We start from the raw sequence: 13,736 nt of genomic DNA on the forward strand, positions 1-13,736 counted from the left end.
CATGATTTTAATCATTTATTCTGCATGTTGTTTCCTTTGGAGAGAAGAACAAGCAGGCACTAAACACACTGAGCATCAGAAATTCATGGCAGAAGCTAGAAAGACCTCATTTAATATCAACCATCATTGTAAATACTAGAATTATGCATGTATCAAATCCCTGGGTCTGAACACTTTGGGAACAGGCAGCGAGTCTTGTTTTTTTTAATGAGTCAAACCCAAATGATGTCTTTGAACATTCCTTAGATTCAGAACAACTCAGATTTAATCCCATTTTCAAGTGTTGTAGCTGGGGTCTAGCTCAAGAAAAAGTCTTTGTTTCTATGCGAAGAAAAATACATTAAGAGGGGAATTTAAAGAATGTATTTCCCAAAAGCTGAGAAGGAAAACAGTCAAATGTAACTTTCACCTCTGTGGGGAAAGACTTTAATTATGATTTGATGGCAGCTAATTGCAAAGGTGGTCCACTGTACACAGAAAGCTGCAAGAACTTTCTTTCCAGCCCACTGAAATTAGTAGGAACTTGATGCTGATCTAAATAGCCTCCTACAGAGTGAGGTGGGATGAGTGGAGGTTTCCTATTTCCCTGACCTCTAGCACACCCACACCAGTGGGTTCAATGAATTCCTCAAACCACTCAGGAATGCACTTCCTTCATGAGAGAGACCTTGATGGTGTTTAAATAGCTGTCAGTATTAATAGCAATAGCTGGTAGAGAGTGCGGAGACTTGGGAACTCTAGGGAGTGATGCAGGTTTGGTTCTGTTCGTCTTTGCAAACCTTCTTTCCCGTCACTTCAGTCTGCATTTCCTTTCAAGGATGAGCTGATATACCAAACAAAACGTGACTGTCTAGGTAAAAGGAAACCTGCATTGGTACAAAGCATGCCTTGGGATGGAAAGTTGCAGTTGTAACTCTGAGACTCAAATGTGTTCTTTTGATTTTCTAGTGGTAATGAGACACCAAGGAACCACCACTACCTGAGATAAACTGCTTCTGCCGTGGCAGTCTAAGATGCTTTCCACTTGGTCTCTCTCTACCTGGCAGGGTTTTTTTAGTCTTGTTTTAGATTTCTCTGGTGTGTGTGAGGGGAAAAGGGTAAGAATCCAGCAAGGCTTCTAGTGGCTCCTCAAACCCACCAATCAGAATAATGAAGATATCTCAAAGGATGCTCTTTGTGGATGGATGGATGGATGGATGGATGGATGGATGGATGGATGGATGGATGAATGGGTATTTGTGCTAAGACATTTTAACTTCTACTTTGTACAGAGGAAAAAGACCGAAGGATTTTTCTTGGTTTTGTCAGACAGAACAAGAAGCAGATTAGTAAATAGGAGAAACAGGCCTTATGCAGTGACAACTGGCTGAAAAAGATTGCCTTAGATAAACTGCTGACTCTTCAAATTGAGAAACCTTCCTCTGTTTGTTTTTATGGTGTTTTCCACAGGGAGGTTCAAACCCACCTCTTCACATGAAGAAGAAGAACTTAAATTGAAAGAAAGTGACGGAGATTCAAGCTTAGCCTGTTATGCATTGGAAGTTACAGAAAGATGAGAGAATTTGAAGTACAGACATAAAAGCGCAAGAAAAAGGGAAGAAAAAAATGCCTAAAACCAAGGGGAACAGAGGTCATGAATCCTCAGTTAAAAGTGATAGTATACCTAGAAAACAATGTGATGAGGTAAATCGCAACAAACTGAAAGTACAATGGATTAATTTAGTGCAGTTTTCAGATACTGGCTTGTGCAAACTTTGCATGCGAGATGAGAGTGTGGAATTAGCAAACACTAGTGTAGCAGGGTTAGGAAAAGAAATATTTTTGAAAGCAAAATAGAAAACCTCATTGACATCCATTAGGTTTGGTAACTTAATACTAACAATAACACTGCACTGAGCTGTTATCTGGTTTGCTGTCTGATTTGCTCTCTAGATCACCATTTAAATCAATAGCTCTCACATTGATTTTTCCAGCACACTGTATTCCAGTAAAAAGAACAATGCTCTGAGATGAGTCAGCTATTTAGTCTGTCTGTAGGGACTCTGGTGCATTTTTGTTTAGGAAAATAAATGCAGGAGCCAAAGTACACACAAATATATAGTAATAAGAACCTGCCTGTTGCACCATAACATGACACTGGCTCTGCAGACACATGGATTTGCTATGGCTTGCTGCAGCAACTACAGACCTGCCTTGGGATAGAGCAAACTGTTGTAAGGATGGAACCAAAATATTTGGGGGTAATGGTAGACAAACAACAATACCATCTTCCAGTTTCAGTGACTGCGATGGCAGAGCAGAAAAAAATATGCCTACATTTAACTAAGAAGCTGATCTCCACATATTTACCATGTAGAATATCAGCAATATTGCATTTTAATATATTTCAGTTATTTTCATGTGTTTCCATATTCTGTGTAATGAATACTGCAGTTCTGGTACTGTAACAGATCATCATGATTTTTTTGTGTTGGTTCCGCTCATTTTAACCATGTTAACAATTTCCTATTTTGTCTCTAAACACAACATGCACATTCATTTACTCTTGCTTTCTCTCTCTCTTGCTCAGCCATGAATTCATGAAACCAGCAACTGTTCTCTCACACAGCTTTGTAATTGTTTCAAGGAACTGACAAGAAGTACAGCAAAAACTTTCTCAGTTCACAGAAGAAATAATAATCTCAAGAGCTACTTGGAGGCTGGGAGCCAGGCTGAAGCCTGACTCCCCCCGTGGTTTCTCTGAGCACCTCTGCCGCAGGCACGGAGCAAAGCTCTTGCTGTGACCCCATCTCACCCACAGCTCTGCACACGCGGGTCCTGCCTCAGCTCCAGGCTCCGCACCTGCCTGTGAGCTTGGCTTATTTCTAGGAACTTGGGATTAACAGCAGCTAAAAACTACTAAAATGCCAGAGAAATTAACAAATGAAAATATTTCACCCTCTTTTCTATTACGAGTTCTGTTTTATGGAGATTTCTTATCTCTGTCTTTGAATGCAACGTACAGGACTGCACTCTATCCCAACTTCCATAGAGGTTCAGCATCCAGAATCTCATCCTTTCCTGTATATTGAATACCATATCATGAGTACACTGAGGGAGAAACAGCCCACAGGAAATGAACATATGCAAAACTGTGGGAACAATCTGTAATTATGAAGCTTGTTATTCTGAAAGTATTGCTGAATATTGCTATCTTCAACTGCTATAAAACTAGAATTATTTAAATCATTACAAAACCTCTATATTTCTCTGTAATGCTTTCATTGCATTGTGTATTTCACATTGCTATATGTTTGCCTCCTAATCTCTTAGTCTAAACAAAATGACATTCCTGTTTTCATAACAATGAAGAGGAAGGAATAATTAATTTTCTACTGCAAGTCATTTATAAATAAAAAGGATAGTATTTATGGCAGTTACATTACGGTAAATCTGGCGCAATCCAGCCTGTTTACAGGAAGGGTTATCACCTTCAGATGTGCACTGGTGTATCTGGGGAATACTGTGTAGTTTAGGGTGTTCAGGTATCGAGGAAAGGCATTCTGTGCTTTGCTTTGTTCTGTTCACAAGATATTTCAGGTTAGTTGTGATCTATCTTGAATCACATACTTTCCTACTGTTCCCTGGGGACTAAGTTGATGTGGAAGCAAATGGTGCCAGGTGCTTCCCCAGGTCTCAGCGGGGTATTAAAGTTAACGCCAAGTAGGTTGCAGTCCTTGAGAGGAGATATAAGGACCTGTTTTAGAGAGCACTTCATTTGCACAGTATTTAGTTATGGCTTTTGCAGCAAAATAATATAGCACTGAGAGCAATAGGTATTATTGCTACTCATGCAAAGCTTTTTCCTTCCACAAATTATTATAATTGACTGTAATAATCTTACTTCTAAAATGCAGTACACAGACTTTAGCCCATTTTGACAAACAGTCTCATACATCTTTAATTGTTGTCAAGACAAATGCTAGAGAACTTAAGCTACAGAATAAGGTACATGAAACTGGCTGATACAGTAAATTACCTAATGACAGCAGCAGTATTTCACACAACAAATCAGATATCCTAACTTTTTTTTCTTTTTTTTTTCTTTTTTTTTTTTCTCTTCTTTTTTGCCAGGTAATAATTTCTGTTAAGCCAAAGGAATGGGAATTGAGGTATTCATTATCTATCAAGAGATAACCGGCAGAATAGCCTTTGGTCTGCAGTCTGAAAATAATCCTGCACTGACAAGGTCTGAAGTGCCGGTGAATCACTAGAGATTTTGCTTCACTGCAAGCATGGTCAAGTCAAACCCTGTTCAGAGTCATCTGAGAAACAGTCATTTCTGATCTCAGTTAATATTCCTGCTGCTTTTACATTCATCCCTGCAAAGCAGGTAGGCTCTTTAAACATTTACTGAGATTTCTCGTTTCCCCTTGTCTTCACAAAAAAACTTCACCCTTCCTATGATCGGATACCCAGCTCACCACTTTGGCTATTCTTCTTTTCACAGCTGCCTGGAAAGGGAGGCAGAACACACCCGAGTAGTTTAAATACCAAACAGAGAGCTGTATGGGCCCAGCACTGCTAAAATGCATGTATTCAAGAAGTTCTCTTCAAAGTTTGGGACAGAATCATGTCTTACATCAGATTGATACAAGTATCAAGACTTTGCAAAAAAAAAAAAAAAAAAAAAAAAAGTTTAAAAGAAGAAGGAATTGCTACTGCTGCAAGATTCTGTGGTGAGGATAAATACCATAGATGGTTGGTCTCAGCAGATAGTCAATGCCAGGCAGTGATTTTAGAGTGTGAAGGCGGTGATGGGGATGAGGAACCTTTCGTGGCTGCGGTGCCGGGGCAGAGCCATTGCCGACACCGCAGGGTCTCCGCCGCCAGGGCAGACGCAGAGAAACAAGGCACGGGCCGGGGCAGGGACGGGACCTGCACGTACCTTTGAGGGCCGGCGGGGTGAAGACGCTCTGCTTCCTCTGCTTGGGAGAGGCACTCTGGGACTGGGCAGAACAGAGACAGGCGGTCAGACACGGGCACTCACACACGCTTCTGCCCACAGCAGCTTGGGGCCTTGCCCCGCCGCTGCTTCCAGAGGGTGCACGCACCCATCTGAGGAGTTTCTAAGAAATTTGTATTGTATAAACCTGATGCCAGCTCCCGAGCTTTCACAAACACAGGGATAACTAAAATTAGATAGACCAAACATGCGTTTGATGGGAAATCTTCATGGCTCACAGGCAAAACAGACCCAATGCTACCAAAAATTACCCTTAACTCTAAAGAAATATTGTTAAGCACAAAATTAAGATAGCCTGTGGTTTTAAGAGTCTATGCAAATGATTCTCATAAGGCAAATAAATGTTTGCATATATATCAAAATAGTTGGAAATAGTTGCAAGATCTGCATTAACCAATATTCCAATTACAGTGTAATAAATGGTTGTATGTATAGCTAAGGTAGTACTGAAATTATTAATATATTTTTTACACAAATAAACGGAAGATCCCTCTCCCTGCACTTTTTCTGTTTTTCTATTACTTCTAAAATAATAATTTCAGCAACCAATCACTCAGCTTTTAACTAAGCCTGATTAAAGTGGTATATTCAGACAAAGTTAAACTTTTTATGGCCCTGAAATCACATCTATGCACAAAGATAAGTTATTCCAAAATAATTGTAGTAAAATTACACATAGAGTAAAAGTGGTATAATTACACCAACATATAGTTAGCAAAAACTAACTGGAATATATTCCACTGCTAAAGCAAAGCAACTTTTGCAAAACTAAAGGAATTAAATTGGTAATTATACCAATATGACATATGTCCATATACGAAGGATCTCTACAGCTATCTGAAATCAGGTTGTAGCATGGAGGGTGTTGGTCTCTTCTCCTGAGTAGCAAGTGATAGGATGAGAGAAAAAAATGGCCTCAAGTTGCACCAGGGAAGGTTCAGATTGCATATTAGGAAACATTTCTTCACAGAAAGCATTGTGAAGCATTAGAACAGGCTGCCCAGGGAAGTGGTTGAGTCGCCATTCCTGGAGGTGTTTAAAAGACAGGTAGATGAGGCTCTTAGGGACATGGTTTAGTGATAGAGTTAGGTTACGGTTGGACTCTGTGATCTTGAGGGTCTCTTCCAACCCAAATGATGCTGTGATTCTATGATATCACACATCTATGAGATCACACACATCGATAGCTTTTGAAGACATAAATATATATCACATTCCTAAGGATTCCTAATCAGTTTGTTGTAGTTGGTCATAAGGATGTCGCCTTTTCCCAAATATTTGCTAAAAATGTCTTTTTCCCTGAGTACTTTGACTGGTATATAGTCTCTGAATTCTAATCAGATCTATTTCTTCAAGGAACATTTGAGACAGCTCTTAAGAGAACTACTTTCACAAAAGTATAGCCAATCCTATTAACTTACCTTATCACAATGGATGAAATGATAACATTTATAAATAAAATATTGTCTTCTTTTGAAAGAGAAAGCTATTTATAAACACTGCAGGATAGGTTGCTGATCCTCCCCCCAGTAAATCTTTGTAAGTCTGTATTTGAGTCCAAATTTGAACCAATCAATACCTCCTACTGCTATTTAAAGCACTGCCTGCTTCTCTGAGCAATGGGTGAAGGAGAAAGAGATCAGGGAATTGTAGGAGCTGTGCAAGGAGAGGTTAGAAAATGAGATTGGAGGAGCCGGCTTTTAACTGTTGTGTGAAGAACACTGATGTGCCGCCTGCTGTGGGCTTGGCAAATGATGGAAGGAGGAGAGAGGAGCCTGTAATGCTTTTGTAGGTCAGCAGTGACCTGCAGACTCAAAGCAATGCTGGATGAGGTGACCTGGCAGGGTCACCTTGGGCCAGGTTTGCTATGATTTGCCAGGGCACGGCAACAAGGCAGTGGGGAAACTTGCCTTTCCCAGTTCCTGGCTACAGAGCTGAGATACAACACAGCTTTACACAGCCCTGGTTTGGAAGGGATGGTTCTTAAAAGGCTATGTTACTGAAGATGGCATGACAATGTAAATAAAAACATTAACCAGGATGAATCGGTGAGTTTCAAAGGAGTTTTAACAATAGACCTATCTTAACAATAAATATGTTTGGAAAAAAAAAAAAAAATCACTTACCTCTGCCTGTGAGATATTTGTTCTCTTCTCGTCTTTTTCTAGAAGAGGAAAAGATATAGAAGGAGAAAAGTTAGTACAAAAGTGTTTCTCAGCCCTAACCCTTGCAACTCTGTCCCGAACCCTACAGCATTATTGTAAGTAAGGAATTACTCTTCTGATTTACAGCTGTTCTTTCTGTTTTGTGTGTCTGAGAAAACCAGAGGCCCTGATTAGCATTTAGATACAAGCCCTATGTCTAAAGCACTTCTGTCTTTTGTCAGTGACCTAACAGCAGGTGAGGCAGTGCCTTCAGCAGCAGGTCCTTTGGCCAGGCTGGCAGCAGGGCCCTCCGGTGGCCATGGGGACAGGCGGCTGTGCTACCTGGGACTGCATTTTCCTCTGTGATCAGAAAAGGTTTGGTTGCCAAACAGTGTGCAGCAAAATCACGAAGGGCTCTACTGAAATCAAAGAATAATAAGAACCTCACCCCCGTTAAATTATTAATATACTAATATTGGTACTAAAGAGCACCTAACAGTAATATGTAAAATTAGCAAACCAAAGCTTAACAAAGACTAATCTTTCATTTTTAAAGTTTCATTACATTACTGGACTGGTTTTTTTCCTGAAACTGCTTACTTTTGTTGCCTTAATTTGCTTTGGGCTATAGGCATGGCAGTAATGGTCAGTTCCAGAGATTTCTAATGAAAATAAGTGTCTCTGAGAGCCTGTCTGAACAACTAAGTATAATTGTGTGAAACAGAGAAGGGTCAAGGATCTTCCTAACCATTTCACTTAACCAATTTTTGCACGAGATTAAAATATTTTTCTACTATTCTCTTGATGTGGTTAATTGCCAGAAAGCATCTGTCTTCTGATGATGATTCCCCACATATTAGATGAAGATCACTTAGGATCTTTGATGCACAGTAGTTTGGAGCTCTAAAATAAAATGCCATTAAAAAGACAGACATCAATCTCTCACTGTACCTACACCCCTTCTAAAATTTTCCACCTGCATATATCACTGTGCAATTTCCACTGAGGTGTGGCAGATCTGTAAATGTAAGTCTCAGGGAAGAATTAGGTTTGGGCAATATCTCTTTATCTAACTTATCCTCTAGATACTGGCTGCTTGTGTTGTGCTGTGTGTGAGGGGATGAGCCAGTCCAGACAGACAGATTGCATATTCTATTGTGTTCTTTACCATTGTATCTGTTCATCTTGCAAATATTCATTGGCTTACTGGATTTTTTTCAATGTATATATTTCCCATTACCTTTCTATGAAAGACATTCAAGTGACTTATACTCAAGGTTAAACAGTGCAGTTGAAAACAGTGCTGATTACTGAACCATGGTCCCACAGATACTGAATTAGACAGGACAATTAGGAGGCCGGTTCCTGCCATTGACATTTGTATGAACTTTGGCAAGGTGACTAATCTCTTCCTTGACTTCCTCACCTGTAAATAAGTAATAGCAGTTCCTATTTAAGCGTAGCAGCGTCTATTTGCCTTTGTGAAGCACTTTGAAGAATGAAAAGTTAGGCTGGTTAAATGGGTGATTATTTATGTGCTTGCAATCTTTCTTATTAGTTGTATACCAAACAGACACAGCCTTCAATGATTCAGCATTGTGGTGTGGGTTTGTTGTTGTTGTTTTCTTTTGTTGTGTTTCGTTTGCTTGTTTGTTTCGTTTTGTTTCATTTCATTTTGTTTTAGCTTAGGATCCTGGATTTAGTTTGGAGGTTGGAATTTGAATAAATCAGGAACTTTCAGCAGAAAACAATGAAAAGTAAGTTATCTGCCATTCCTTCCTGAAACTCTAAACTTGCCCAGATTAAAAATATGTTTTGTAAACCCAAGCTGAGGCTTGCATAAGGAACAAAAACTGCAACCAGCAGCTTTGTTGGGTTTCAGCTCATGTTCCTAAGGATGTGCACAACTCTAACCTTTTGGGCTTGCACATTCAGTGCTCTTAGTGGGGTGAACCTACCAGAACTGGAAAGTTTCCAGCCTTTCCTTTCACCCAGCAGCCCTTACATGGCAGGCAACTTTGGGAACAAGAACTGGTCCTGTATGGAGTTAGAGGAATCATCCATATCTACAGGGCAAATAGTGCCAATGAATAGCATCAGACAATGCAGAAACTTAAGAATGACTTAGAAAATCCCACAAACAGTTTTTCAAATCCAGTAAACAAAGATCAGAAATTAACCTAAAGGAGCAAAATAAACTTGAGGCAGCAGATGTGAAGTGTTTCAAGTGAGTTGCAAGACAAAGGGAAAGGTAGAGCTGGTTGGAGTTGCAGTTTGGTCAATGGAACATTTTGGCATGCATTTATTTTTGAGGACGGAAAGATCACTGCATGCCTGTTTTTGACAGGCATTTTGATGGATAAGACTCAGTGAAGAGTGTAGATTTTTAAGGAGAGTTGACAAGGAATGGGAAGAAGGGAAGCTGAGATCCCTGAGTGCCATAGGCTGAGGCAGGGAGTAGAAAATAAACAGGGACATGGATAAATAAAAAGGGGGACATGGAAGGAAGACAGGTGTACTTGCGTGTAGCTGAGGCAGTAATGAGAGACATGGACAGTGGACTTGTAGCAGAAGTAAAAGGGAGAATTCAGTGGCGACAGAGCAGAGCTGGAGCGTAGTGTGGGCTGGAGCTCAGTCAAGAGCTCTCTGCCTGGGGAAATACTTTGAGACATCTTGATCTAACTGAAGGATTATATTAATAATTGTGTGAAGGCTCTTCCTTGGACAAATAGTGTTTTTCCAGTGTAACATACAATGCTTTTAAAGAAGTCTAAAATAAATGAAAGCATGTCCTTATAACAGTCTTACTAAGAAACTGTCCTTGTGAGAGTCAATGCATGTGGAAATTGATGCTCTCACTACAACAGGTCAGCTCTGGCACCAAGAGATTCCGAGTAGAGAATCTCTGTGACAACAGAATTTACAATGAGGATGGAAGGTACAAGGTAAAAAAGAACCTAATGAATTAGCTACTGCAAATCAGACATATGCACCTACAGAAATCAAGCAAGCCACGCATTTATCACCCTTAAATCCTTCTCAAATCCATTGATAATTATAAGCTGAGTTTATTTACTGAACTCTTTGAGCATAAATTCCTCTTGAGAGGGGTCGGGAAATAATCAGAAACTAGATCCCAAATATCAGACTGTGATATCACATGATTTACAGGAGAGAATGAAATCCCTGGTTTCTCAGCATCCTTTAGTTCCCATTGACAACTGTGCAGTCAGGATTCTGCTCACAAAAAAAAAAAAATAGTTATACAGAATGAGAAATTTCCTTCTCATGTTCATAATTAGGCAATTATTTCACAGAGAATGTGAATTCAAGTGATCAGCTATTCCTCTCTTATATGAAACAAACCCCAAGTTCTCAGTACTTAACATCTCCCCACAGATTTGCTCTCTTTTGGGGACAAGAGGGAAGAGTTTTTAACGATGGTCCATTTTTCTCCCCCACAGACCATAACATTGCTCACAGAAAAAAATGCAGCTGTATTATATTCCAAATCTCAACATTTGCCTTTTCCAGTTTAACTTATTCTTGGCTGCTCTAATTAGCTAGCAGGAATCTAATTACTCAAGTAATTTCTTGACAGTTTTTATATTTTTTGTTTTGAAGTGGTATAATAGAAATAATTTGAAGTGCTGAGAACAGATTTGTACATTCTGAAGTTACTGAAAAGTCAAGGTATGTAAAAATAACATTGGAATTTTGTTTAGGGGTTTTCACACCCATGATGAAGAAAAAGCAGTGGAGGACTTTGCACTGTGCTGGATGAATAACGTCTGAGGCCAGTGTGGCCCTTACCTTGTGTAGACTGCAGTAGCACCTAGCAAAATAAACAGGGTTTCAGGCTTTAGTCAGTGTCCTCAGGAGGAGAAATGGCCTGTGTTCATCAATGAAAGGTTCAGTCTGAAGGATGTTTCCATCCATCCAGATATGTACACAGACTTTCTGAAATGAAGCCTTATTTATTTAAGGAGAGACACTACTAAAAGTCCATCTACCTGCACAGAGCCCATTTCAGCATTAGAGCTCTAAGCTTTAGTCTTTACCCAGGCAAAATCTCACCACCCGCAGGATTTAGCCTGGCTGTATTGCTGAAATATGGAGGAAGAACCACCAGGGGATTTGTCTCCCACACAGTCTTGTCAGGATAACTCCTTTGAGCGTTTATTAGCACAGCCACCCAGCCAAGCTGACTCAGTAAGCTGAACTACCCCAAAGGTGTCATTATATCAGGTCAGAAAAGAACCGAGTGAAAGGAGGGGGCTGGTTGTAGCCTGGATGAAAATGGTTTGACATTGCTGATCCCTTTTCCTGTGAATCTCCATGGTTGTGCAAATGGCATGACCACACTGGGGGAAGCCTTATGGTTGTTTTAGAGTAAGATCAAAATTCATCTGCCTCTCTTCTCCCTCTGGATAATGTTAATGCACTTGGAGCTGCTATGAAGGGCAAGAGGTGACCTATTTTAAAAGTCTTGGCCTCTGACATCACCCATTGGCTCTGCAGTGGAGTCAACCGGCAAAGGCTTATCTCATCCAACTAAGTGCCCTGCTTTCTCTCCCCTTGGCAAGAGCAAATAAAAGCCTTTTCTGTAGGGTTTCAGTCAGGCACACGAGGAACAGAAGAGGTCAGAGAGGCTGGCTTTTACACAAAAGAAAAAACTCCGTAAGAGGCTGGTGTAATTGTTGCAGAAAGCTGCATGTAGGGAGTCTGGAATTTTCCTTGGGGAAACAAAGATGAGAAGTTTCAGATAAAAATCACAGGGGGCTGACAGGGCTTTGGATTTGCTTAGTTCTTGTCATAGTGTCTAAATTTTCCCTTAAAAATAATAAGCACGATACACTCTAATCGCTCAGATAGTGGAAATAACCCATGAGACACATGGCTATAACAGGTTTTAGTTAAAGAATGATTTAAACAAGAATGGTTTGAATCTGAAAGAAACGAGCCTGAAGACAGACTTTAAGGACACAATGTCATCACTAATGTGGAGCCGCCTTCTAGTCCTGCCCCCACCCCTGTATAAACAGTGCCACTGGATAGAGCAAAGCAGATGAAGAGAAGCATGGACCCAGCCTTTCACATGCAAACTTTTGTGCTGGACACCCCAAGCTAGAGACAGAAAATAGATCATGCTACTGCTATGAAATAGTTCAACCTCTTTCACTTCGTTTCAATAATTTCGATGAAATGTCTCCATGACCCAACAATACTATGTCCATGAGCAAAGCTTTCTGTCTCAAAAAATGTGAAAGAAATGAACCAATTGCTGACTTCCGATCAATATAATCAATGTCGATATACAGCTGGAAAACCAACATCATTTTCCTGGCTCTGGCTCCACTTAGCCATCTCTTGTGGTGAAGAGGAGAGTGGTCTCTCCTCCTGCGGGGGGATCAGGGGATGCTCGTTGCTTGGGCTGTGGGCAGCAAAGCTCTGCTCCCTGCCCTGCTGTGTGCTACCTGTGCAACAAGGCAGATCACCTCTTTCAAAACCTTACATTTAAATGTATGACCTATGCAATTTTAGGAACTAAGAAGCAGATAATTTTCCAAATAATTCTTCATTCTCTTGTCACTTAGTGGTACATAAACCTGAAATTTTCAAAAAATTTTGTTTCAGTAATTTCACATTTCAATTTTTTCATCAATAAAGTAAAGGATGTCAGCTTGACTCATTGGTGTTTGTCCACCACCATTTGCCTTTGTAAAACAAGCTCATTGAAATCTGATACAGCAATTAACTGGCATAATGTTATTTTGTTTTTCTTCTCTCAAAACTACTTTCCCTTTCCTCCAGAAGACAAAGTGAGATAAAAAAAAAATTATGTTCTGCTTTTGCCAGAGTTCTAACTGCAGAATAACAGATTATCTAGCATCTCATGGTTTTTTGCTAAACCACTGAGGCAAGAATTGGAAAAAAGTCCAAAAAGGCAAACATAGAAAATGCTTATGTAATTAATTGTTTGACTTTTGCTTGATGGTCTTTATTTGCCTATACCTATCAATGAAATCTTGACTACGGGTATAGATGTAATTACATTTAATTACAAAAAACACATCCTGGTAAGCCCTCCTGGCATCAGTATGTGTTTCTAAAATCTTCACATTGCAAAAGCACTTCATTAAACTCCAGTATTGCAGCTGCTACAGTGAACGTAGCTGGAGGGTCTGCTCCCATCCTCAGTCAAGTGCTGACAAGAGAGTGAGTACGTTGCGGTTCTGCTGCATGTTACACACTAATCGGCATCTAAATTACTGCCTGGCCCTTTAGGGAACACTAACAACAAGATTTGTATAGGAAATACTAACAAAAATGTAGTGGAGAGAGGAATTTGCTATATACACAAGCATTTGGATGCTTATTCTGTTGGGCATTTGCAGTTAAGGTGTGCAGCATGGGAAAGGTCCAGCACTGCCATCAAGAGACAACTCATCATGCTGGTTCAGAGGTGATTGTGCAGTTCTTCCCAACTAGCTCCTGACTGTAACCAGCCTCCTGTAGTTCACTAAAATGCCACAGGCCAGATGAATCAGCTGTTTGGACACGCAAAATTTTCTTTCCAGGTAAAT

At 40.1% G+C, this 13,736-nt stretch overlaps 1 protein-coding gene across 3 annotated transcripts in view; it reads right to left on the reverse strand.

The window, feature by feature from the left end:
• PPP1R1C (protein phosphatase 1 regulatory inhibitor subunit 1C) overlaps positions 1-13,736 on the reverse strand; it is a 52,794-nt gene that overhangs the window by 20,120 nt on the left and 18,938 nt on the right. For all 3 annotated transcript variants that reach the window (XM_065637880.1, XM_065637882.1, XM_065637881.1), the window contains 2 exons: positions 7,132-7,169; positions 4,928-4,988 (listed from right to left, as the gene is read on the reverse strand). In XM_065637880.1, the coding sequence (XP_065493952.1) occupies positions 4,928-4,988; positions 7,132-7,169 (99 nt within the window). The remainder of the gene's footprint in view (positions 1-4,927; positions 4,989-7,131; positions 7,170-13,736) is intronic.

Source organism: Caloenas nicobarica, chromosome 6 (genome assembly GCF_036013445.1).
Source record: "Caloenas nicobarica isolate bCalNic1 chromosome 6, bCalNic1.hap1, whole genome shotgun sequence".
In the NCBI taxonomy this organism is placed as follows: Eukaryota; Metazoa; Chordata; class Aves; order Columbiformes; family Columbidae; genus Caloenas; species Caloenas nicobarica.